At 40.7% G+C, this 27819-nt stretch overlaps 1 protein-coding gene across 1 annotated transcript in view; it reads left to right on the top strand.

Annotated features, from left to right (window-relative positions):
* ITGA4 (integrin subunit alpha 4) overlaps positions 1 to 27819 on the top strand; it is a 222208-nt gene that overhangs the window by 109135 nt on the left and 85254 nt on the right. The window contains exon 10 of the mRNA XM_082260232.1: positions 21312 to 21420. Within this exon, the coding sequence (XP_082116358.1) occupies positions 21312 to 21420 (109 nt within the window). The remainder of the gene's footprint in view (positions 1 to 21311; positions 21421 to 27819) is intronic.

Raw genomic sequence — 27819 nt, 5'->3', positions numbered from 1 at the left:
CTGGCTGTATGTTCTGAGCGGCTGTATGTAGACTCAGCTCAACTTGTTCAATTAAACTGATGAAAAAAAAACTAGAAGGTGATTGGTTTATTTACAGAGCTGCACCAGATTTTGCACTCTTCAGTTTGAGTAAATCATCCCCAGTGCACAGAGCGGGAGAGCACTGCTAATGGAGACTCAGGGGGCTTCTAGCAGCGTGACCGTTGGACGATAGAAAAAAGCTCAGAAGAGGAAATTAGAAAAAAAAAAATTCAAACGCGTGTGAATATCACGATTTTTATCTGATATAGGAAAAACAATTTTTGACTTTAATGCCACTTTACAGTGCATGAAAAGGTGGAAGTTTTTTTTTTTTTTTTACTATAATGCATTCTCTGCATTAGGGTAAAAAATCTTCTGTGTACAGGTTTCCCCTCCCCCCATACCGACATGAGCCCATTCTCGATCCAGTGCTGTGCCTGAGAGCAGCGGCTCTCTCTGCTTTTTTCCTCCTCACATAACAGAGGCAAAGCGGGAGCTCCTACTGCTGTCAATCAAATCATGTGACGAAGGAGTGGGTGTGCTCTGATAGGATGTGGCTTCCTATGGTGGCACACCAGGAAGAGGAGGAGCGCTTGCGGGGGGGGACCCAAGTAGAGGAGGATTAGGGCTGCTCGTGCAAATGTTTGCTCATATATCTTTTTATTAAAACTTTTTTATACAATACAAAAACTCATACAACAGAAAAAGAAATAGCATACAGGCCTGGATATTATTTAACTACTTGCCGACCGCCCGTCGCAGATATATACTGCGGCAGGCTGGTTCGGCTGTGCGAATCGACGTATGGGAGCGGTCCTGGGTGCGAGCGCGTGCCCCCACTAGGCAGCAGGGATGCTGATTCACGGGGCCAGTGGCCACGATTGCCGCCAGGCACCCGTGATCGCTTCCCACTGAGAGAGAAGGATGGTCAGCTGTTGTAAACACAGTTTACAGTTCTCTCTGAAATGATCACAGAGTGCCTCTGATCCTCCTATATAGTATCACAAGTCTCTGTGTTCATTTCACAAGTCCCTCCTTCCACAGTTAGAAAGCACCCCCTAGGCTCACACTTAACCCTTTGATCACCACTGGGTTAACCCCTTCCCTGCCAGTGTCATTATTACAGTAACAGTGCATATTTTTAGCAGTGTTTACTGTAGTACTGTCACTGGTCCCCCCAAAAGTGTCAAAAATGTCAGTTAGGGGTCCAATCTGTCTGCCGCAATGTTGCAGTCCTGCTAAAAATCACAGGTCACTGCTATTACTAGTACAAATAAATAAATAAAAATGACATAAATCTTTCCACTAGTTTGTAGATGCGATAACTTTTGCGTAAACTAATCAAAATACGTCTATTGCGATTTTTTTTTTTACCAAAAATATGCAGCAGAATACAAATTGGCCTAAAAGGATGAAAAAAAATAGATTTTTAAATTTCTTTTTTTCGGGAATGTTATATAGCAGAATGTGAAAAATATTGTTTTTTTTTTTTTTCAGAATTGTCGTTTGTTTTCTTTATAGCGCCAAAAATTTAAATCACACAGGTTATCAAATACCATCAAAAGAAACCTCTATTTGTGGGAAAAAATACATCAATTTTATTAGGGTACATCGTCGCACGACCGCGCAATTGTCCGTTAAAGTAACGCAAAGAATGGCCTGGTCATTAAGGGGGCAAATCCTTCCGGTCCAGAAGTGGTTAATTACAATTAGACAATGTGTAATATATCTATTATTCATTCACTAACGATGCTTTGTTATCAATTCATGACCTGTAGGATTACATTAAGGCTGTCCAAACATTATGCAATTTTCTTTCCTTCAACCATGAGTTAAAGGAGAGAAAATTGCTTGATTCCCCATCAACACAGTCAGTGTGGATGGGGGAATCCCTCCTGCTGCACTACTGTAGTCTGACCCCCGCCATCAGAATACAATGACCACTGCTGCTGGCTATATATAAACATGAAATGCTAGTTGTACTCAAGCTGATCAATAGATTGACTTGAGTACAACCAACCTGACCATAGATTCTGCTGAATCGGTCGAATGATCCATCTATGGCTGGCTTAAGTACAAGTAGGCACACCACAACACTGCACCTTCCATGCACTTTTAATTGTTTTTCACCTAAGTATGATTATAACAGGATCATTATCAAGTGATAATTTGGGTTGACAATCCACTTCTCTCAATAGCAACATCTATTTCCCAAGAGATAAAGTGATAACATTAGGTGATAATGATATATTACGCGTCTCATTCACGGGAGTTCTTTACTCCGATCATCACTGTTCACCTCAGCTTTCCTGAAGAATAATTATAATTCTCAAATGTTTATTCAGTCATCTGTTCTTGAGTAGAAGGCATTGTATGACCCCGGTAAGGACATCACAATTATATTAGCAAATTGGAAGGCTTTGTATACAAAGAGCTGAACCAGGAAAATTCCTTTGGATCAAGATACAAGACAATTTCAATATGTGCATACTTTTATCATGACATTGTAATGGACATCTGAAGTTTCCTATAGAAATGAATATGAAATCATAGCATTGATTTCTGTGAGTGAAAGGAGGGCATCTAGTGATGTCTTGTCGTGTTGGAAATATAACCATGCCCTGGATTACATGTGAATTTCTCATATTGTCCACCATGACACTGGGATGATTGCTGCTGGGCCCCATCCAACCTCATGATCTACAGCCTTGAGGCCGATCATTTGTGGTCTAACCCAGTATTCTCATTTCAAGTGAAGGTTTCTTTTTACTTTAACTAAAAATGAATCATCCATGGCAGTGATGGCGAACCATGGCACCCCAGATGTTTTGGAACTACATTTCCCATGATGCCCAACTACACTGCAGAGTGCATGAGCATCATAAGAAATGTAGTTCCAAAACATCTGGGGTGCCATGGTTCGCCATCACTGATCCATGGGATCTTCCCTTTTAGAACAAACTAGTTGCCGTGGATCCTATATATGGAAACGGATGATTTTAAGACCTTAATGTGAATTTTAAATTATCACGCTTGTAGGCTTCATAGTGAGATTTATAGGTAAACTGGAAATAAAGTAAGGGCCGATTCTTTCTCTCCCGGTAGGAAGTCAAGTGCCCTCTCCCTTTTTTAAAATATTTTTTTATGTTATGTATGCTGTTTTAAATAATGTTACTTTTAATTAAATTGGGTTAAGAAGTATTTTAGTAATTTAAGATTGTGTATATTATTAACAGAAGGAGTTGGTATATATACACTCACCGGCACTTTATTAGGTATCGATTTGGACCTCCTTTTGCTTTCAGAACTGCCTTAATTCTTTGTGGCATAAATTCAAATTCAAAGGTATTGGAAACATTCCTCAGAGATTTTGGTCCATATTGACATGATCGCATCAGGCAGTTGCTGCAGATTTGTCAGCTGCACATCCATTATACGAATCTCCCATTCCAACACATCCCAAAGGTGCTCTGTTGGATTGGGATCTAGTGACTGTGGAGGCCATTGGAGCACAGTGAATTTATTGTCATGGTGAAGAAACCAGTGGTGAGATGATTTGAGCTTTGTGGCGTGGTGCATTATCCTGCTTGAAGGAGCCATCAGAAGATGGGTACACTGTAGTCATAAAGGGATGGGCATGGTCAGCAACAATACTCAGGTAGGCCGTTGCGTTTTAACGATATTCAGTTGGTACTAAGGGGTCAAAAATGTGCCAAGAAAATATCCCCCACACCATTACACCACCACCACCACCAGCCTGAACCAATTATACAAGGCAGGATGGATCTATGTAAAAGGGGAGAAAAAAAATTCCTGCGCTAATGCTGATTGGAGGGAAGGGACACACACCCCTTCACACTGCACATGTGAACAGAGTTGGGGCAGTTAATCACAGGCTGTGTGCTCCCTCCCCTGTCACTTTTTTTTCTTCTGGTGTCAGGAAAACTTATCAGAAGTGGCTCATGCTGATAGCAGGCAAATGGGGCAGCAGAGAAGAAATACACTTAGTGCTCTGGATTGAGAGAAGCACACACTATAGATAGATATGCTTTGTTTAAATCTTATGTCTGCGGTTTATAACCACTTTAACCCTGGCAGGGGTGCTAACAATGATCAGCTTTTATTTATGCATGTAAAACCTTAATCCTTAAAATGTTACTTAACCCAGGAGCCTGCATTCACTATATCTGGTCTCCTACAGTACACAGAACATGGAAATGCAATTATTTTAGTAATTACAAACTGCTAAATACCTTTTCTCATCAGCAGTACATAGCAGTCTTGTGACTTCTATGAGTGTCCTGTTAAAGCTTGTAGGAGGAGTTTTCATTCAGCACTGACTGACCTATCAGGATGCAGGATCCTCTACCTGGACAGTGCTGATTGGCCCTGTGCTGATCACATGCATCCTCCCGAAAAAAAAAATCTCTCTAGCAATACACACCAAACTGAGCATGTGCAGCCTGTCCCCTGGCTCTGTATTATCAGGAAATGTATTGAGGACAATGGTGGGAGGAGTGGATCAGGGAAGACAGGATCAAACAGCCTTTTTACACAATGCAGAGGATTAACCCCTTAGGTCCCACAGTGAGTATAACAAGCATGTATCTTAATGTTATGGAATGTTTAATAAAAACAGATTGAGTAAAAAAATAAAATAAAATAAAAAAAAAGAGAAACCACTTCATCAATACACATGTGATTAGGCTCAAAATGCCAACTCTTTCAGACAGCTGATAGCAAGCCTCCCCATTGGTTTGCAAGCAATAATCAATACTTGCAGGCTTTTTGTGTGTAATGTGTTAACATATGACTTAGTGTCCTCTATGCTTTGCCCAACCCATATGATTCCATGCAGGAAACGGTGAAAAGTAGAATCCGTAACCTCTTAGGGAATCCCTTTTTCTCAGTGTTCTGTGGATATATGATCTCTTCAATGTAGCTACAACTATGCAGGGAGGGACTGTCTGTTTCTAGTTTGCAATCTCTAGTGAGTCATAAGCTATCAATTATAACTACAAGCACCGAAGACCTTGGACTCAGTTCACTTTTGTTAGCGTGCTATTTTCTGCAATAGAAATTGATGTGTTCAGTTTATTAACCACTTAAGGATCAAGCCTATTTCTGACATTTGTTGCTTACAAGTTAAAATTTGTATTTTTTGCTAGAAAATTACTTAGAACCCTCAAACTATATATATATATATATATATATATATATATATATATATATATATATATATATATATATATATATGTATGTGTATATATATATATATATATATATATATATATATATTTTTTTTTTTAGCAGAGACTGGAGAATAAAATGGTGGCTGTTGCAATATTTTATGTCACACAGTATTTGCTCACCAGTATTTTAAACGCAATTTTTTGGGAAAAATTCACTGAATATAAAAAAAAAAAACAGTAAAGTTAGCCAATTTTTTTTGTATATTGTGAAAGAGGATGTTATGCCAAGTAAATAGATACCTAACTTGTCATGCTTTAAAATTGCACACATTCGTGGAATGGCTACAAACTACGGCACTTAAAAATCTCCATAGGCGACGCGTTAAAAATTTGTTAACGGTTACCAGTGTAGAGTTACAGAGGAGGTCTTTTTCTAGAATTATTGCTCTTGCTCTAACAATTGCATCATTACCTCACATGTTTTGATTTGAAAACTGTTTTCATTTGTGGGCATGACTTACGTATGCATTTTCTTTGCTGCGCGAGCACACGGGGATGTGGTCATTTTAAACATTTTTTTTTCTTATTTATTTTTTGTTTTTACACTGTCCCTTTAAAAAAAAAATAAAAAATCTGATCACTTTTATTGCTGTCACAAGGAATGTAAACATCCCTTGTGACAGTAATAGGCAGTGACAGGTACTCTTTATGGAGAGATCTGGGGTCTAATAAGACCCCAAACCCCTCCTCTGCACTTCAAAGTATTCAAAAACACCAAAATCTGTGTTTTTGAATACTTTGGATTTTTTAAAATCGCTGGCGTTGGGTACCGAGTAAACCGGAAGTGATGTTGTGACGTCCCTTCCAGGTTACTACATGGGCGACCCAATCAAAGCTGATTCCGGCTTCGGGTCACTCAGGTCTCCCAGTGGGGCGGGAGAACCTGGGTAGAGTACCAGGAGGGGAAGGAGGGGAAGCCCCCCTGCCGCTGCTTATGATAACAGCTGAGCGGCTTCTAAGCCACATCGGTTGTTATCATATGAAAGCCGACTGTTTGCTCCAAAAAACAGCTGCAGGCATGTAGCTGCAGGCATCACCCCAATACAACCACTTCCTCAAAATGACAGGTATGTGATAGACAAAATAAAAGTACAGTTGTTAGGTGGAGGCAGGGTAGGCTTCTCTAAAGAATAGGGTTTTCAGGGAATAAATATGTGGGTTTACAAAGGCAATTGGTGCCTGCAAAGTAGATTTCTATCCTTTGTGGCTATTGGGGAAAATATTTAAATGAAAACTTTTGTACCTGAAATTCGGCTTCAAATTTAGTGATTTTCGTGGCATTCCATATGGTGGAAGAAAAATTACAAATTTACAAGGAATAAAGGAATTCAGAAGTTAATTATCATACAAAAAAGTATAGCCTCATACCTGTGTGAATTGAGTTTTTAATGAGAATTTTTTTTTTGAAATACAATTTAAACAAATCTAATAAAATAACGAAAAAAAAAAAATGTGATGCCTCTATTTTTTTTTTACCTTGATGTTTTTATATAGAGCATCCATTAATACCAAGGTATACACAAAGGGGGCACTCTGCTGTGATATAAGTAATGTTAGGTTTAGGCCCCTTTCACACTTGTGTGACTTGTCCTGTGACTTGGGACTGCAAAGTTGCATGACAATCATACTTCATGATTTCCAAGGATTACCGTTCACATCTGTGCGACTTCAAGTCACAACGACTTCGTACTAGTCCCTGAACTACTTTGGTCTGACTTTGATGTGTTTTGAGGTTCATAGACATAGGCATTGCTTCAAGTCCAGTCAAAATTGTGGAAAAATCGCGGTAAAATTGCACGCCTTTTAGGTTGCACAAGTGAGAAAGGGGCCTAAGGAGGAAGTAAACTTCCCTGTGTAACCTTTACCTATAGGTAAGCCTATGATAAGGCTTACCTATATAGGTACTGTAAATGTCTCCTAAACATGTACCGTTTAGGAGATACTTACTTTACATGCAGCCAGGGACATCACTGGCGCATATGCTCTGAAGACTGCCCATGCCATTCCTTCAGAGCCCTGTGCTGTGAACAGTGGTGCGTGTGGGAGTGACGTCATTGCGCCTCCGGCAGTCAGAGGGCCGGAGGACACGAACCCAGAAGGAAGAACATGTCAGCTGTTTCAGTGGTGAGTGGGCATAGGTTCTAAGGTAGGTAGTTCTAAGGTAAGTATTTCATTTTGAGCTAGAATGCGATGCATACCAGCCCATTATGCCTTTGTCTTACCGGTTTTAATTTTAATATTTTTTTAGGAGGTTTACAACCTCTTTAAAAAAAAAATATATATATATTATTAATATTCAAATGTTAAGAAAAAAATATAATCAAAAATAACTTACACATATGCAGTTAGGTCATACATTCATATGACAGTACAAATATTGGGGGGTCTATTTATATCTGTTTTTACACAGGATTCACACATTTTTCCAATTAAAAAAATACTCGAGTCCTGGGCGAAAGTTTGTGAATCTTGTATGAAAACATTTATAAATAGAACCTTTGGTATTTCCTGCACATGCACCAACATTGATGGGCAGTGAAACTACCTTCAAGAAACTATCAGATGTAAATAAGAGTTAAGTCCAGGAGGTGACTTGCACCTCGTTGGGCCTAACTCATAGAATGCCAGCTCATTTTACAAAGTGGCTGAATTCCTGGAGTTTACCTTACAGTGCGTTTCGTTTACTACAGTGAGTGCTAGAGAAGATTTATTTATTTTTTTTACATAAGATTAGTCTCACTTTAACATACAATTTATAATAACTCATAACTGACAGTATACGTTTTTGCTGAGATTAATTAGAAGTAAAATTTGTTTGCGTGATTTCTATTAAATATGTTAATAAAATGGAACTTGACATATCCCATATTGTAAATGACCATTTTATTGAGGCGCTCACAATGGGCCTCGCTGAGTCATATGGCTAGAAGACGCAGCTGAATCTTACAGGAATTAGATAGGTCTGTATAATCTGTGCTTCCTATGGAGGGGAGGAGAATGAGAGGCGAAGAAGATCTGCTTTTAAAAAGTGGTTTACTGAAGGCTGGGCTTTGTGGCTTTTACTGTTTTTTCCGGACTTGAATATTTATGCAGTGTGAATACAAGGGTGTGATATGTGAGACTGATTTTCCATTCAGCCTTAGCACTCTGCACCTGCACACAAAACAAATGCTTTTGTTTTTGCCCATGAATTTAGAAGAGCAGAGGTAATAGTTTCATATTTAGACTTTTTTTTTTTCTAACAAGAATGCTTTGTCACTTTAAAAACTGATGAAGTCTAAGTCATTTAAATGAGTTTGCTAAAAAGCATAAGTGTCGTGTTAAAGCAGAATGGCAGGCAAAATACCCTAATTAACCACTTCTGGACCGGTGGGATTTGCCCCCTTAATGACCAGGCCGTTTTTTGCGATTCGGCACTGCGTTACTTTAACAGACAATTGCGTGATTGTGCTGTACCTAAATGAAATCAATGTCCTTTATTCCCCACAAATAGAGCTTTCCATTGGTGGTATTTGATCACCTCTGCGATTTTTATGTTTTGCGCTATAAACAAAAAAGAGTGACAATTCTGAAAAAAAAAAAACCCAATATTTTTCACATTCTGCTATATAACATCCCCCCCCCCCCCCAAAAAAAAAAAAAAAGAAAAATCTATTTTTTTCATCCTTTTTGGCCAACATGTATTCTGCTACATATTTTTGGCAAACAAATCGCAATAAACGTATATTGATTGGTTTGCGCAAAAATTATTGCATCTACAAACTAGGGGAAAGACATATGTCATTTCTACTTATTTATTTACTTTCACTAGTAATGGCGGCGATCTGCGATTTTTATTGGGACTGCGACATTGCAACGGACAGATCGGACCCCTAACTGATCTTTTTGACACTTTTGGGGGGACCAGTGACATTACTACAGTAATCAGTGCTAAAAATATGCATTGTTACTGTAATAATGACACTGGCAGGGAAGGGGTTAACCTAGGGGTGATCAAAGGGTTAAGTAATATGTTCTATAATATGTGGTTGCCTCTATCCAAAGCACCTAATGTGATTTCTGTTTTTTCTCTCTTCCCATCTGCATGAGTCACTTCTGACAGCCAATGTGGACACCAGACAATCCCAGGAGACACCCCCCCCCCCCCACACACACACACATCTCAGCACACAGCAGGTGATTGACAGTGTCAGTGGTGTATGTTTCCCTATGAGACTGTGGATGAGGGGGATGTCTCTATTCCCTCCACTCAGGTTCCAGCTCTATTCCATGCAGTATGTGAAATCAGATGAAAGAGAGAAAGAGCACAGGTAAAATGGGTGGGACTTTACATATGGAAAAAAACAAATAGCAGGGCGCTGACATCAGTATCAAATTAAAAACATTTTATTAAAATATGCAGCACACTTACATAGAAGTTAGCATGAAACAACATGGATAAGGAACCCCTGGAACCAAGCAGCTATAATCAGTGTGTGGCTGTTGACATCACTGAGCAAAACAGCGACTGTGGATGACAGGCAGTCAGCCAGCTCCAAATATGGGTATTGGCAGTAGTGTTCTAGGCTGCACACGAGGATGACAGCTGTTAAAATGCCTGGTGGATGTTGAGAGAGGGGGTGTGCATGATGCGTTTCTAGGAACTTACCCTCTTCTTCAAATGCATGGAAACGCGTCATGCACATCCCCTCTCCTGACATCCACCAGGCATTTTGACAGCTGTCATCCTCGTGTGCAGCCTAGAACGCCGCTGCCAATACCCATACTTGGAGCTGGCTGACTGGCTGTCATCCTCAGTCTCCGTTTTGCTCAGTGATGTCTACAGTCTCACATTGATTACAACTGCTTGGTCCCAGATGTTCCCTATCCATGCTGTTCCATGCTAACTTCTATGTAAGTGTGCTGCTTATTTTATTAAAGTGTTTTTAATCTTATACTGACCTCAGCGCCCTGCTATTCGTTTTCTTCCACATTGAGGTGTTCCTACCCCGATCTTCTGCGGGAGCTGCAGAGGTTCCAGTCTCAGGCCCTCCTCCTATTCATCCATCCATCCATCCAGTTGCATCATCCATACCTCTACCCTGTTGATGGTCTACAGATACAGATGAAAGTTCCAACGGACCAAGGGACTATGCACTTCTCCTAGGAGCGCCGTATGTACTGTGTACTTGTACACTCTTGGGACTTTACATATGCCTTTGAGAAGACATCACACAATGCATATGGATTAAAAAGATTCTTTATTAAGTTTATACAGATAAATGCAGCCTAACAACATGCAACAATGTGATTAATACCACACAGTATAGATTACATGTCATGAGAGCACAGATGTATGTATTCAATGAGAGCTTGGTACAGGGTTGCCAACAGTCAGTACATTTACTGACGGTTTGTAAAAATCAGTGACTCAGGGGCTGATAATTAATCTTGTTATGTTGGCTTATGTAAGTGTAAACCATGCAAATTACTTGTTATGTGTATTCTCAGTGTTTCCATATCATGTATATACTGTTTAAGTATTGATTGTCTTTGTTTTTAAAAGGAGTTCTTTCATTTTTCAGGTTGTCAGTAAAAAAATGTTTTCTGTCAGTAAATTTCCCATGTAAAGAATTCTGCGGGAAGTTGGCAACCCTGGCTTGGTCTGGTCAACCAGACCAAGCTCCCATTGAATACATACATCTGTGCTCTCCTAAAATCTACTCTATACTGTGTGGTATCATCCGCATTGTTGCATGCTATTAGGCAACTTTTATCTGCATAAACTTAATAAAGAATCTTTTTAATCTATATGCATTATGTGATGTGTTCCCAAAAGCATATGTAAAGTCCCACCCATTTTACCTGTGCTCTTTCTCTCATTCAGTTCAGGATGATGTCAGTGAGAACAGGATATGATATGGCATTTCATTTTCAGTCCGCAATATATCTTTCTTACATATGTGACATGAGATCCCTGCCCCCTGCCTTCTGAAGCTCAGAAATGTTGCGTAAATTCTGTGCTTTAGTTGTAGAGGAGAGAACTGCAGATAAACAGGTACAACTTATGTAGGAGGATTTGTTTCATCTCTGGGTATCAACAATTGCTAGTCACTTCAGTGGGTATATGTAAGGGTTTACAATCACTTTAAAGTGATATTAAAGCTTCAGTTGTTTTTGTTTAAAAATAAGAAACATGTTATACTTACCTACTCTGTGTAGTGGTTTTGCACAGAGCAGCCAAGATCCTCCTCATTTTGGGTCCCTCTTCTGTGTTCCTGGCCCCTCTCTCCTGCCGAGTGCCCCCACAGCAAGCAGCTTGCTATGGGGGCACCCGAGCCAAGCCGCTGCTCTGTGTTTCCATTTAGACCAGGAACCATGGCTCAGCCCTGCCCCCCTCCCTTCTCATTGACTCACTGACTTTAATTGACAGCAGCGGGAGCCAATGGTGCCTGCTGCTGTGTCTCAGCCAATCAAAAGGGAGAGTTGTGGACAGCCGAGGCTCTCGTGCAACATCGCTGGATCGAGATTGGGCTCAGGTAGGTATTGGGGGGCTGAGGGGGGCTGCTGTACACAGAAGGTTTTCTTTATCTTAATTCATAGAATGCATTAAGATAAAAAAAATACTTCTGCCTTTACAACTTCTAATTTCACCACCATCTGTAATCTTCCTCTATGTATAAATACCCCCTATCTTCAACAACACCCTCCCCCCTCCCACCCCCAAACACCCAGAACCTCACCTTTCAAAGCTTGGGCCTTCTCCGCCAACTGAGGACACTTAGTTGCACACTTACTATAGGTGATAGCGATGTAGAGGATTTTGGGATTTATCTAGGGATAGATCAATACACTTTAATGTTGTCTGTGATAATTACGGTACGCAGTACATCTGGTGATAAAACAGGCAGAGTCAATAAACGTATGGAGCAGTGCTGGTGTTGCCTTGTCTTACGGTTGCATGATTCCTTAATCTAGCCCTGGTTGTGCTCAGCTGTAAATTAAACAGTAATATATCTGAATGGAAATTTTTCTTATCAGATAGGTTCGTGTTAATGTTCTTTTTCCTGGAGATCAGGATGCAATTTATAGGTCATACACATTCACAAACTGGAGATAAGATAAACATTGCACCGGTATCAGATAGCGGAGCTGTTTGTACTAAATGGACATGCTGGTAGAAATATAAACCGCATCTCCGGTTTAGTGGCCTGTAACACATCATGCCTGCTGATATAATGATCTGGCTTGTTAGATCTCATCTGAAATTCTGATAGCTAAACTAAGAAGGTTTAAATTTACCAGTCAATGAGCTCCATTTGCAAAGCTTTAACTCAAAGATAGATGAAAAAGGAGTCGCGCTTAGGTGAACACCGGATGATTGGATTCGTACCAGGGCTGACTTGCTGGATACAGGCGAAGTAGTCCTCTAACTACTTACCGTGTATGCCCCGTCTCTCTCTGGTAAGAAGCTATATGTGGTGAAGGGTTTCACAAGTGTCTGTCTGCAATATACACCTGGGTGAAATTTACCTTGCATTCTCATGAACTGTATACCCATCAAGGCTGAATGTGGCTGTGATGTGATTCCCAGTCATTGCTGCTCTTCTTCTATGGGATTTATTGACTGTTCTACTAAGCGCGACTCCTTTTTCATCAATTTTTATATACATCCAGCTGTATGAGTTCGCTGCTATAAGGGCGCGGGTTTTATTTGTTTATTTTAACACAAAGATAAGAATATTTTTTAGCTATGTGACTGTAATTCTAAAATTTCATTGACTTAATGTACGAAAATTATGAAAGTATGAATCTTTATCTTGGTATTTTTAGCATTGCGAATTGTGCCTAATGAATGTAAACTAAAAATACTAATTATCACATAGTCTGAATTACTTTAGCGGGACTGGGCTGCAGTTAAAAAAGATCTAAAGCCACAGATACTTACCTCTTCTGTAAAGGTCCGTAGTCTGCAAGGTTGTCAGCATCTTCTTAGCATTTCAGCTGTCTTGATTGTCTTGCGTGGGTTGCTGTAGCTCCAGTGTATGTGCAGAAGTTAGTCACTCCGGCACACTAGTACTCTGCCAGAAATGTAAACTGAACAGTGTATGCACAGCTCAGTGCACATTGTAGAGCAGGAATGCTCAACCATTATTCCATGGAACCCTAGGGTTCAGTGGCGGCTGGTGCTCCATGGAACGGGGGGGGGGGGGGGTGTCAGACGGACCGCACCATACTACCCCCCCAGACCACACCAGGCTGCACACCATACCTACCCCCCCCCCACCAGCTCACTCACCCTGCCTGGATATGTGGAGGGAGGGTGGGCAGGCAGCAGCAGCACCCCCTTTCTTCTGCGTCTCCTCCCTCCTCCTCCATGGCCAATGGCATGGCTTCTCCTTTCGGCCAATTGGGAAACCGGTCTTCCTGATTGGCCAGGAGGAGGATCCGTGTGACAATAGCGAATATTCATTCATATTCATTCGCTATTGTCACACAACTGGGTGGGCTCGGGGCGCAGTGATCTGCGCCCCGAGCCCACCATTTTTTTTAGCCTATTAGAGCCTCTGGCTCTAATCACATGCTAATAAAAAAAAAGCCCCATTGAACTCCATGCGTCCGGTGCCCCGCATCTAGATTAGGGGGCCGGACGCATGGATAGAGGGGGCGGTGCCCCTGCACCCCTAATGCACCATTCGCCACTGCTAGGGTTCTTCCAGAGGTAACTTGGGGTTCTTTGAGCAATTTATACCTCCCAGATAAGTTCCCACAGACACCATTGATCTTTTTAGCTATCTATAAAGGGGGTAATTCTTCCCAATAACCACAAGTGTGAGGAGCATTCTTCCCAGTGATCACCACACAAATGTATCATGACTTGTAAATATAGTATTTTTGGAAGAGGTTCCCTGAGACAAGAAATTTATTTCACGGGTTCCTCTGTGTTGAAAAAGTTGAGAAAGGCTGTTTTAGAGAGTTAAAGTATAACTAAAGGCAAAACTTTTTCTTAAATTTTGAAAAAAGTGGAGATGGATTAGAACAAATGTCAGTTTATTTTGCTTTCTGTGCCCCCATTAGGGAGATAGCCGCTCGATCGTTACCCGGGTGAGCGGGAGGGGACGTCCCCCCCTCCCGCCTCCTTCCGTGACTTTGCTTGGGGCTCCCGACACGTCCGCCAGCTGGATGGAGTCCCGATCAAAGCTGGAAACGGCTTTGATCGGGTCTCCGATGACGTAACCCGGAGGCGGCGTCCATGATGTCACGTCCGGGTTACTGTGCTGCAAACGGCGGCAAATTTAAAAACGGCTGTATGCAAAAATGCCGTTTTCTGCGTTTTTCATACATGGAAGTGTAGTGGAGGGGTCTAGGGTCTTTTAGACCCTCGATCCCTCCATAAAGAGTACCTGTCACTGCATATTGGTGTCACAAGGGATGTTTACATTGCTTGTGACAGCAAATAAAAGTGATCAGATTTTTTTTTTTTTTTTAAACTGTAATAAAGTTAAAAAAAAATTTTTAGCCGCCCCCCGTCACCGTTAGTTCGCGCACAAAAAAAAACATATACAAAAGTCGAGCCGCGAATGAAATCGCTGTTCAAACCACACATGTGAGGTATCGCCGCAATCGCCAGAGCGTGAGCAATAATTAAAAAAAAAGAGCTACACTCTAACTCTAAACTGGTAACTGTTAAAAAAATTTAAAGCGTCGTCTATTGAGATCTCTATTGACCGTAGTTTGTCGCCATCCCACGGGGGGGCAGAATTTTAAACCGTAACATGTTGGGTATCTATTTACTCGGCGTGACATCATCTTTCTCAATATACAAAAAAAATTTTTTAAATACAGTGAAATTTGCATTTAAGTCTTTGCTAAAAAATATATATCATGTTTGGGGGTTCTAAGTAGTTTTCTATCAAAAAATACTGGTTTTAACTTGTAAACAAAAAGTGTCCGAAATAGGGCTGGGGCTTAAGTGGTTAAAACAAAAAATCATGGCAGCGCTGAAAATGTACAAAAACGACAAATATTACAAATGATGAAAACCATCAGTGTATATCACAGAAATATATAAAAAATGAAGTCAATGGTATAGGCCTAACCAAATCATAATTATGACACCTTATGCGTGTAATACAAGGTGACACAGTTCCCCGCTTACCAGAAATGATTGACCACCTATAATAAGAGTGGTACAAAAACACTCAATATCAAGCAAGCAATCCCCATAAAACCTCCAGGAAGATCCTCCAACATGGCGGTCTCCCAAACAAATCCCCAAACCAGGAGGTCGATATGTAAAATAAAATGCTTCACCTAGTGTAATATGTACAGAAAATCTCTATATGCGCGATGACGACAGCACTGAAGGAAAATAAAGCCTTGTACATAGGGTGAGACTAGGATTCAAAGGGTTCCAAGACATGAATGTGGTGTCTTCAGTTCAACACTGTTGTTACCTGTTGTCTTTTTTAAAGGCAAGATGAGGTTCATTTTAAAAGATTCTGGGTAAAAAAAATAATGGTTCCATGACTAGAACAAAATAATTTTCAGTGTCAAGCTACTGGAAAGTCTGGATTTGGCTTGAATGACACGAATGATAGATGTATGACAATTGCTTCCGACTTTGAGTTCATACTTTATACTTTTTTTTTCTTTAACCAAATACTGTACCAACATAAGAAAAAAAATGATGCCACTTCCTCTGTGTGGCTTAAGGTTGATGAAAGTTTGTGGTAAATTAACAGTGAACTGAACTTTTGAGTTTACTACTTTGGCACCAAAACTTTGTTCGAAATTGTACTGTAAGTACTTTTGAGATTTGTTCTGGGAAGAATATTTGACTGTGCCAGATGTAACTTTTTGAATAACTGACATCAAAAGCCTAAAGTGGTATTATACCCATTATACCCAAAAGCAAACATTCACTGTATTGCAACTTACCGTGTCTTAGATGTGATGGCTGAATTCATTTTTATTATGTTAGACTTTCTTTATTCTATTTTAATCTTGTGGTCCAACCAGTAAGTCTGTCGTTTTTCAAAAGAACAAGCTCTCCAACAGAATGTATCAATTCCAGGGATGAGGCAAATCATGTAACACTAGCAGGGGTGCTTACATGACCAGCTTGTTTTTCCTTTATGTAAAACCTTTATCCCAAAGGAAAAAAAAACGGTTGCTGTAACGGCTTATAAAGTACTGTATTAGCTGGAGTTTAATTACCAAAATCCTTGTACGACAGAAAACAACTCCGGGAGTGATATAATGTATCATATTGTATCGTAACGTATTCTTTTGTTTTTGAGCATGCGTGATTTTGGTCAAAAGTTTATTTTTTTTTTTCGTACAAATACCATACTAATTACACGAAAATAGTTTTTTCTGTTATCATTTGAGAAAAAAATGTTGTGCTTGTCCCTTCAGGTATTTTTGTGCATTCTATTCATTAGGATAAAAAACCTTTAACCATCCCCCCTCTGCCCCCTCAATACTTACCTGAGCTTATCTCGATCCAGCGATGTTGCAGTAGTGTCTCAGTTGCTCCAGACTCTCCTTCCTTATGAGACAGAAGCGTGGCGCGATTGGCTCCCTGCTGTCAGTCAAATTCAGTGAGCCAGTGGGGAGAGAGAGGGGGTCGGGCCGGGCTATGGCTCTGTGTCTCGATGGACACAGGGAGCATTGGCTCGGGAGCCCCATAGCAAGCTACTTGCTGTGGGGGCAATCAACAGAAGGGAGGGGCTAGGAGCAACGAAGAGGGACCCGAGAAGAGAAGGATCTGGGCTGCTCTGTGCAAAACCACCGCATAGAGGAGGTAAGTATAAGGTCCGGTTCACACTTATGCGATGCGGGAAGGCTGCGAATCCGCAGCCTGTTCCCGCATCGCACACGCACCCCCGGCAGTTAACACTGCCATATGCGATACGCTGGGGGTGTCAATGTAATCTTAACGACACCCCCAGTTTGATCTCATATCGCAGTGCGATCTTGCAGTTCGCACAGGATCTGATCGCACAAGTGTGAACCGCTGTGCGATCCGATCCTGATGCGGCTGCAAAAAAGGGTCCTGTGCGTGTTTGCTGCGGGTGCGGTGCGAATTTAGCCATACAAAGTGTATGGCTAAACTCGCACCACACAGCCGATCGCATGTAATGAAGGAGCAGTGCGCTCCGACATTACATGCGAACCCCGCACTCGCATAAGTGTGAACCGGGGCTAACATGTTTGTTATTTTTAACCAAAAAAAAAAAAGACTTTACAATCACTTTAAGAAAATAAAACATATGCAGCGATCTCATCTAATGATTAGTAAGCTGAAATATTTTAGATTCTTGGTTTTGGGTTTAATACCACTTTAATTTATGTACGCATGGTTACTTTCAAGCAAATGCCTTGATAAGGAAGGCATAAAGAAGATAATGTAATATTTTATACAGCGCACCCTTCAAGCGTGACATTAAGTGTTTGTTTCCCTGAATTCTGTTAACACCTTTTCAAATATCTCCAGTAAGCATCTGGGGTTTTTTTTTGTAGCTTGTTCAGTTTGTTATCACGTCCTTTAAATCCTGCTTCAAATTTTTATTCACTTTCTGCTTTGTTCTTAATGACTTCAAATAAAAAAAACATTATAAGCCCTGCTAAATATACAGTATGTATTAAAAAAAAATGTTGTAGTCTTGTATTTATTTTGCTTAATCCTTTGGATGTCAGTTGTCATTTTTTTAGTCATCTGAATGTATAATAACGAGGTCACCCCATTGTTTGTTAAAGCTTAACTAAAGTCTTATATTAAAAAAGAATCAGGTAGGCTTTTATTGCAGAATAGATTCTGTATGTCTCCTTTGCCATAAAATCTTCTGCCTTGCTGGCTAGCAATTTGCTTTAAATCACGTGTCAACAGAAATCAGGCCCTCCAGGCCATTTCATTTAGCTCTCACATCTCTCCTGCAGCAGCAGAGAGGAGGACATAACTCCTCTGCCAGATCCTGCTCTTCTCTGTGCAGCCCCAGAGATGATCATCTCTGTCCCCTCCATCTCAGCAGTCAGCAGCAGAGAGGAGGATATAACTCCTCCTACAGATCCTGTGCGTCTCTGTGCAGCTGCAGCACCCCTTCGTCTCTGCCTTCCCTGGTCTCAGCAATTAGCAGACTCCAGCTGCTAACTTCAGCCCTTCTCTGGTCCTCCTCCAGGTCCTGCACTGCTTCCCAGTTCCACCCCAAACTTCTTCAGCAGCACAAGGTGTAAAGAGGGTGCCCAAGAGGGTGGAGGACCCTTGACTTCTGATAGTGGGGGGCTGTTGACATCTAAAGTAAGAGAGGGTGGGGTGCTCTGGACATCTAAACCTACAGATACAACTAGCCCTCTGATGGCAACCATAATGCTGATATCCGGCCTGCAATGAAATCAAGTTTGACACACCTGCTTTTAATTGTACACCAAGCCACAAATGTGCAGCTTTGTGTACAATCTCTGCATTGTTTGGGTGGTGGGACGAATCTGTGTACATGTGCTGGAATTACGTCATCTCAGGCCGTTCAATCAAGATGACACCAAGCCCAGAAGAAGACTTGAAGAAGATGCCAGCAGTGTCGACAGAGCAACAAGGGAGATTGTGGACATTGTATGAAGCTTTGATAGTTAAATGTGCCGTAATGTGCAAGTACTGTATGTTGAACATATTTGCACAATACGGCAAGAGCCCACCCACCACGATGTGAACTTATGTTCACTTTAAAGACCAACTCCAGTGAAGACTTTTTTGTAGTTATAATGATTTACGGGTAGATCCTTTATCAGGTTTTTATTATTATCCATGTACCTGTTAAAGAGAGATCTCTTAAGGCACTTTTCCACTGCATGGAACCGAACGGTTCGGCTCGCTTTTGGCCCTGCTTGGCTCTGTTTGGTTTTCCACTGCATGGTACCGCATGGTACGGTGTTGGAACGGTTCAGTACGGTACGGTACGGCGGCACTTTTCCACTACATGGAACCTAACGGTACAGCTCACTTAAACAGTACCACCTTAGTTGTGGTTCCAAGAGGGCCGTACCGGTACCATATCCCACAATCCTTTGCATGCAGCCTTGACTGTTTGTCACTACTAGCCACTGATTGGTCAGAGGATCGTTGTTATCCAACCCACTTTAGTTTAGTGGAAAAGCAAACCATACCAAACCTTCCTGAACCATTCCAACACCGTACCATGCGGTACCACGTAGTGGAAAACCAAACAGAGCCAAGCAGGGCCGAGTGGAGCCGAGCCGGTACTTGCAGTGGAAAAGTGCCATTAGTTTCCAGTACTATCTGTCATCCGTGACAGTGATAAAACCTGATCAAGCACCCAACTCTTTGTCTCTGTACTAAACAGTGCTTTTATGGCTGTTAGCATGAGAGTGGTATCCTCTCACTATGTTCTTTCTGACCTGGACAGAAAGTGGTGGCGATCTCCACAACAAGGATACAGGCAGCAATGCAAAAATTTACTCAAGCCATCGCTTTTAATTTAAAATTATGTAGTAAGATATACACTATATTACCAAAAGTATTGGGACACCTGCCTTTACACACACATAAACTTAAATGGCATCCCAGTCTTAGTCCGTAGGGTTCAATATTGAGTTTGCCGACCCTTCGCAGCTATAACAGCTTCAACTCTTCTGGGAAGGCTGTCCACAAAGTTTAAGAGTGTGTCTATGGGAATGTTTGACCATTCTTCCAGAAGCACATTTGTGAGGTCAGGCACTGATATTGGATGAGAAGCCCTGGCTCGCAGTCTCCGCTCTAATTCATCCCAAATGTGTTCTATCAGGTTGAAATCAGGACTCTGTGCAGGCCAGTCAAGTTCCTCCAACACAAACTTGCTCATCCACATCTTTATGGACCTTGCTTTGTGTACTGATCCAAATCATTTGGTGGCGGGGGAATATGGCGTGGGTTTATTTTTCAGGGGTTGGACTTGGCAACTTAGTTCAAGTGAAGAAAGCTCTTAGGGTGTCAGCATACCAGGACATTTTGGACAGTTTCATGCTCTCAACTGTGTGGGAACAGTTTGGGGATGGCCCCTTCCTGTTCCAGCATAACTGTGCACCAGTGCAAAAACAAGGTGGAAATACATGGATGAGCAAGTTTGGGGTGTAGGAACTTGACTGACCTGCACAGAGTCCTGACTTCAACCTGATAAAACACCTTTGGGATGAATTAGAGCGGAGACTGCGAGCCAGACCTTCTTGTCCACATCAGTGCCTGAACCTCACAAATGCGCTTCTGGAAGAATGGTGAAACCTTCCCATAGACACACTCCTAAACCTTGTGGACAGCCGTCCCAGAAGAGTTGAAGCTGTTCTAGCAGCAAAGGGTGGGCCAACTCAATATTGAACCCTATGGACTAAGACTGGGATGACATTAAAGTTCATGTGCATGTAAAGGCAGGTGTCCCAATACTTTTGGTAATATAGTGTATATTGGCCTAACGTCATGGAGAAATTCCATTCATTTTCAATTTTTTATTGGATATGTTTTATGGCAGAAAGTAAAACAAATTGTTTTTTTTTTTTTTTTTCAAAATTGTCAGCCTTGTTTTGTTTATAGCGCAAAAAAAAAAAAGGCAGAGATTAAATACCACTAAAAGAAAGCTTTATTTGGTGGAACAGGGACATACAGACATTCATTTTATTTGGGTACAACATTGCATGACTGCACAATTTTCAGTTAAAGTAACGCAGTGCCTTATCGAAAAAAAATGGCCTGGTCATAAAGGTGGGTAAATCTTCCGGAGGTCAAGTGGTTAAAGTGATCCTGTTCCGTTCCTAAAATCAATGGGTATACTTTAATCTCCATTCCCCAGCAGTAAAACTCCTCTTTCATTCCCTCACCCACCGGTTTGTTCCGTTGAGTAGGAGGACCATCCTGTGTAAGCTAAAAGTTGCTCAAGTCGTCGGTTACTCAGGGCTTTGAACTTTCTCCATGCGATTATGCGGGTGATTGCCCTGCAGTTTTTCATGCTCTGTGATATTTAAAGTGTGTAATGAACATAGAATGAAACACTCCTTCTGTTTGTTTTGAAGGGGAGAATGACTGAACTGGAATATGAACTTTCAGGAAGTGACTTATATGCAGCAAGGTTTGGAGAAGCTATTACTAATCTCGGAGACCTGGATACTGATGGATTTGAAGGTTGGTTCCTGCTTATATTATTACTACGTTTTATGGATTAACGATTTTGTCTCTACATGGAGAACAGTAGAGTGAGCACTAAGTTTATCTCAATTGAATAGATCTGTAAAACCTGCAAGCCTTTATTTATTGAACATGGATATGAGGCAGTTGCTGGTCGAATTATTCTTAAGTCTATGCCGACTCCTGTGATAGTCAATGTGCGAGCTTAGCTTTTTATTACATGAACTTGTTACTGTCTAAAGTTCATTGCTTTTTCTTTTTTTTGGGGGTATTTCAATGACTGGGGCTTCTGTTATCTATTTTTACCAACCATTGGGAATAAATGCTCTGAATCTTGCTACTGATGTCTGGGTCCTTTATGGTGGCCTTTTTCAACCAGGGTGGCTTGAGGTTTCTTCAGGGAAAAATGCCTAAAAATTGCCTCAAAATTATATACAAGCCAGTGGGTGGATGAAACCTGCCTTTTAGTTACACAAAGCCATTGGATTTTATTGTACACCATTACAACCTTCTAGCTGCCAACTTCCTAACAACCAATGACATCATCAGTTAATAAGGATGTCAGTTGCCTGCATATCATCCTTGTTTTGCCCTCCCTTGCCTCTCCATCAGCTTTGGGGTATCAAAAGCTAAGCGATGAAGAAAAAATTGGAATATTAGTCAGTACCAGTTTGCAAAAGTGTATTTGCTTTGGAAGAATACATCACCTTTAACATTAGGTGTCCTATATGTACTGATGTTGCTGTAATATGTAAAACTAGCAGAATAGTTCTTACATTTTATAATGGGGTGCCTCAAGACTGTCCATAATTTTGGAGGGTACCTCGAGATCGTCCATAATTTTAAAGGGTGCCTTGACTAAAAAAAGGTTGAGAAACACTGTTCTATGGAACGCAGGCTCATTGCTTCTATGTGAGCATTATGCTCCCCCATGTACCTTTATGTTATGAATTAAATACCTGACCTGTTCAATTTCTCCTAAGATGTTAGAACATTTTCCTTTAAAAGCCAGACAATGGGATATTTTGACTGTGGTGCCCTGTCTGTTGTCCCTGTAATCCACCCAGAATAACTACATTAAAAACATTGATTAGGATGAAATTGAAAACACAAATGGGCAATGGACCTTGTGAAACAGCTTGCGGCCCATTTCCGTTTTTTTTTTTTTTGTTTGTTTTTTTTTTTTTTTTATTGATTTTGCATGTAATACTGTACAAATACAAGTCAAAAGCAACTTGCAAAGCTAAACTATCCCCATTCATTGGTACAACTGTGGCCCTATTAACTCTTCTTCAATAACAATATAACTGTATTAAACGAGGAATGGACTCCAGAGAGAGAGATATCATTTTGCCCCTGTACAGATCATTAGTAAGACCTCATCTAGAATACGCAGTTCAGTTTTGGGCACCAGTTCTTAAAAAGGATATCAGGGAACTGAAGAAAGTGCAGAGAAGGGCAACCAAACTGATAATAGGCATGGAGGAGCTCAACTATGAGAAAAGATTAGAGAAACTGAATTTATTTTCTCTTGAGAAGAGGAGATTAAGGGGGGATATGATCAACATGTATAAATACATAAGGGGTCCATATAGTGAACTTGGTGTTGAGTTGTTCACTTTAAGGTCAACACAGAGGACAAAGGGGGCACTCTTTGCGTCTAGAGGAAAACAGATTGCGTCTCCAAATACGGAAAGGTTTCTTCACCGTAAGAGCTGTGAAAATGTGGAATAGACTCCCTCCAGAGGTGGTTCTGGCTAGCTCACTAGATTGCTTTAAAAAGGGCCTTGATTCTTTTCTAGGTGTACATAATATAAATGGGTACTAACTTTTTTTAGGTAAAGTTGATCCAGAGAATATCCGATTGCCTCTCGGGGTTCAGGAAGGAATTTATTTCCCCTGCTGTAGCAAATTGGATCAGGTTTTTTTTTTCGCCTTCCTCTGGATCAACTGCAGGTATAGGATTGTGTATACGGGTTTGTATGGTTGGGTTTTCAATACTGTTTTTTTTTTTTTAACCAGATGGACTTGTGTCTTTTTTCAACCTGACTAACTATGTAACTATGTAAGTTGTACCAATCAAGAATTGTACAAGACTACATCAATCAGTATCTCTAGATGTTAACAAAAACACCTCATTAGAGAGGGTACAATCAAATTTAATCCAGGGGTGGCATATAAATTCAAAATTCAGTGGTTTCTCACAAAGGTCTTTGGTGAGTTTATATAACAGGAGATCTGTATTTACCAAGTTCTTTCATTCTGCCAAGGATGGAAAGCGTAGACTCTTCCATGTTAAAAGGATGGCCTTTTCTGCATAAAAAATACATCTTGGAGACCCATTGCAGATGAGCTGAAGTTGTTTATATTTGCAGATGTTGTTCTCTGCTACAGCACTAAGATGTTAATGGCGGCTCCATTCACCATAGAGACACATGTAAAAATGCATGTGAAAAAGTGTGTTGTAATATATGGAAGTCTGGGGTCATCAGCCAGCCACACTGTTGAAAACAGAAATTAATTTTCTTTTCAAAAATAGGCAAACAGAAACATAGCTTATCCTCAGCAAAGAAAAGAAAAACAAAAATAGTCCATCAGACAGGTGCTGATTCTTTCCTTCAGCTTTTCAAGCCCCCCCCCCTGCAGGAGGGTTGCCTCATTTAGGGCTAAAGTCCCTGTAATCAAGGTGCGGAGGTTATTTCCCACTCAAAGGTCTTTCCGAACCTCCAAATTCCAAGTCTCAAGTGAGTACTTACCAATCCAGACAGTAATAAAAAGCAGTCCCCCTCCCCCTCTCTGACTGGAATACCTTGGAACCACTCACCCTGCATGGGTAAGAACCCTGAGTACTAACAATGCCTTTTGAGCTCTCCCTGAAATGGACCACCCCCCAAATAATGGGGAAATACAATATATTTTCCTCCATGACCCAACCTTGGCATTCTGTACATTATGTAAACCCAAAATCTATTTTTCAGTATGTTTTTTTCTAAGCAGAAAAATGTTTTGTGAATTTATTTGTAAAACTGCAAAGTTTCCTACATAGAGCTGATGCCTCACAATTTGCAGAAGCATTGTCAGTCTGCCATGCACCCTTCCTCATTTGGTTATTGCACTGCCTATCAAGTTTACCTAAATCAGTCCAATGGCCATTCAAAGGATCTCACATGGTTGGCTGACAATGCTGCTTTTTGTGAGCCAATAGCTTAAGGGCTCTTTCACACGGGCGTTCCGTATGTCCGTTTTTCATCCCATCCGTTTGCGGATGAAAAACGGACATAATGTATCTCTATGTAAATACGAATGTCATCGGATGATCATCCTCTGACATCCGTTTTTTGTCAGTTCAGTTCAGTTCAGTTTTTTTGAACGGAGGAGAACCCTATTTTTTCTTCCTTTCAAAAAACGGAACTGAAGCAAAAACGGATGTCAGTGGTGTCATCCGCAGACATCCGTATTTACATAGACATGCATTATGTCAGTTTTTCATCCGCAAACAAATGGGATGAAAAACGGACATACGGACCGGATGACACAAGTGTCATCTGTGTCCGTTACAAAAAAAAAAAAAAGGACCTGATCGGGCAAAAAAAAAGGAACGCCTGTGTGAAAGAGCCCTAACATTGTCGATTTGCAACAGGAATTGCTGTTACTGGTAGGATTACCAGGTAAGAAATCATAGGTACACAAAACGATTTGCTTAGAAAAGTTATAAAGTCGGGCCTTATGGCAGTCATACTGAAAAATAAATGTAGGGTTTACTGGCCAACCAAAGGAGCTCACATGGCAGGCTGACAATGCTGCTTTTTGTGAGCCAATAGCTCAACATTGTCAATTTGCAACAAGAATTGCTGTTACTGGTAGGATTACCCGGTAAGAAATCATAGGTACACAAAACGATTTGCTTAGAAAAGTTATAAAGTAGGGCATTATGGCAGTCATACTGAAAAATAAATGTAGGGTTTACTTACACCTTAAAGAAGACCTAGCATACTGAATATTGTCTAACTGTAATACCTACAGGTATATGCTTGATGAAGGGGTCCTGCGTGACTCTGAAAAGTTGCACTTTCTTGTTTGTGATGTGATCATACTTCAATTAAAGACATTTAGATTTAACTTGAAGATCCATGGTGTGCTGGCAAATATCTACACTGTGATATACATGGATCTAACCCTTCTTAGAGATAGCATCATCCTTTCCTAGACAATGCTTTTATCTTCTTTCTTCTAAAAGGATGGCACCATCTTTGTTTTAGTTATCTTTAGGGGTCAGCCTCTACTTACATGACTAATGTACTGACTCAGAGTCGGCCGGCCTATGCAGTCGTTATTATGTACTTGGCTGTGTGTAGTACAAATAGCTCACTTGGCCAGCCAGTGTAAAATTCCATGATACTCACAAAGCTAAATCCCTCTACTTCTTCCCACACTAAAGTTAGCCAATGTAAAAATTCATCACAATTTCACAGATTAGCACTTCCTACTACCATTTTCTCTCTGATCTGCCTAGAGAACTTGCTGAACATAGTAATCACAGGGGATCTACATTGAGGAATCCACACTGACGAAAAGCTTTCTGCTGCTCAAGCATTCTCCCAGGATTCTCTTCTCAGGCACTCCTCAGGAGTGTCACTTGACAGGAATTCAAGGACTGCTTTCTAATAATAAAGTGTACAATTTTTTTTTTTTACTATGACTCAATAATGTGACATCAAGAATTAATTAATGCAGACGAGAGTTACTGACCAGTCAGCCTTGGTAACTTTTTTAAATTAGTTCCTTTTTGTAACTTTAAAATTAAGGTAAATGCAAAACTTTTGAGGAAATATTAATTTCCATGTCTGCGTCCCCTTTAGGTGGGGATCTCTAGCTGTCCTGGTGGGCATTGTCTCAGGTACAAAAAGTGATTGGAAATCCAAAATTTTAGAGTTGTCGCAGGAATGGGAGGGAGAAGGAAGTTGTCCAATGGTGACACCTGTTCCAATGGCACCTGTATAAGTGGGGATTTCCCCTGCATTTGTCACTGGGTGTAACGCTCCTGCGTTTTTGTAGTAGGCTGGATTTGCAGCTGCAGAATCTCCACTCAGTAGTCATGTAGAGATGTGTTGAATAACCAGATCCAACTCTCCAGACTCATCACTGTGGGCCTGTCAGCTTCAGCATACAGATATACACACTCAATAAGATGTTCCTGGAGTGATAGGATGTATATGTTAGTATGAAGATGATGTGCTGAAGGGACAGGTGTGAACAGTGACAGAGATGGTAAGCACTTGATAGAAATGTTCAGGAGAGTATTAGATGGTATTAGGTAGAATGCAGATAGGTTAGTAATCGAGTATGGTAACAGGTGGTAAGGACAGCAGATGACAAATACAGGATAGACTAACCCAGTGCAAGGATAGATGGTAGTAGGCTCAAGAGCTAGCAATCTATGTAACAGTGCAGATGATAGATTTAGTATGCATAGATAGTAAAAGTCCTTAATGTGCAGAGGTAGATAGTGTAAGTAAGGTTATGGAGGATTCCCCTGTGGGGTACTTATCACTAGTAAGGTTAGTAGTAGAAGGGTCCAGTAATGAAGGAGTGATCCAGTAGCGAGATACAGGGATCAGTAGCGAGGTTCCGGTCTGTTTCCAAGTAAGAGAGAATAGCTGGAGGTTCCGGTAGCAAGACAAGCTTGTAAGCATGTGGACACACAGGCAGGTTGAACGAACGATGTGAGAGAGAACGCCGGCGGTTGAAATAGCCACTCTGCGGCGCTCGGCAATGACGTCATCCGTCTTAAAGGTGTATGCGTACCACCTAATTAGAAAGGTGGGACGCATATTTGAAAGAAAAGTGGAAAATAAGGGTACCAGAGGTACCAGAATCTTACACTGGGCCAAGAAATGAGGTGTATAAAAAGTAAGAAAGTGGCTTTACTGCTTGCTTTAGTCTTTTTCAAAACAAAGAAGTAACGTTAAAGTAAGATAAGTTTTAGAAACTGATTGGAATGGGGAATATTAAAATGAAGTTAGTATTGTAAGTAGAGAGATTCCCCATCATGCACATGTGTTACTGTCCAATGGTCTCATACAACAAGACTGACAATTTTTCCTTTAAGCATCCTTTTACATGTGTATCTGTGAATGTTATTAGACCTTTTTTAACTTTTTGTGTTAGGTTTACTGGTCCTTAAAGTTTTTTCTGCAAAACAAAATAACCACTAAAAGTGGTAAACACACCCAAATAGCATAAGCCATAAAAGCCCACAAAACATGTAAAGATTTACTAATTGCATACAGTGAACTGAAACTTAGAATGCTTTTACAGATTGTGGTAACTCACTTTACAAGTGGCGAGATATATGTTAGCTCTCTTGGGTTGTACTCTGAATACTGTGGCCTGAAG

This window comes from Pelophylax lessonae (assembly GCF_965119305.1).
Source record: "Pelophylax lessonae genome assembly, chromosome: 6".
Lineage (NCBI taxonomy): Eukaryota > Metazoa > Chordata > Amphibia > Anura > Ranidae > Pelophylax > Pelophylax lessonae.
The sequence above is the reverse complement of the archived record's forward strand: the minus strand, read 5'-3'. Positions and strand labels throughout refer to the sequence as shown.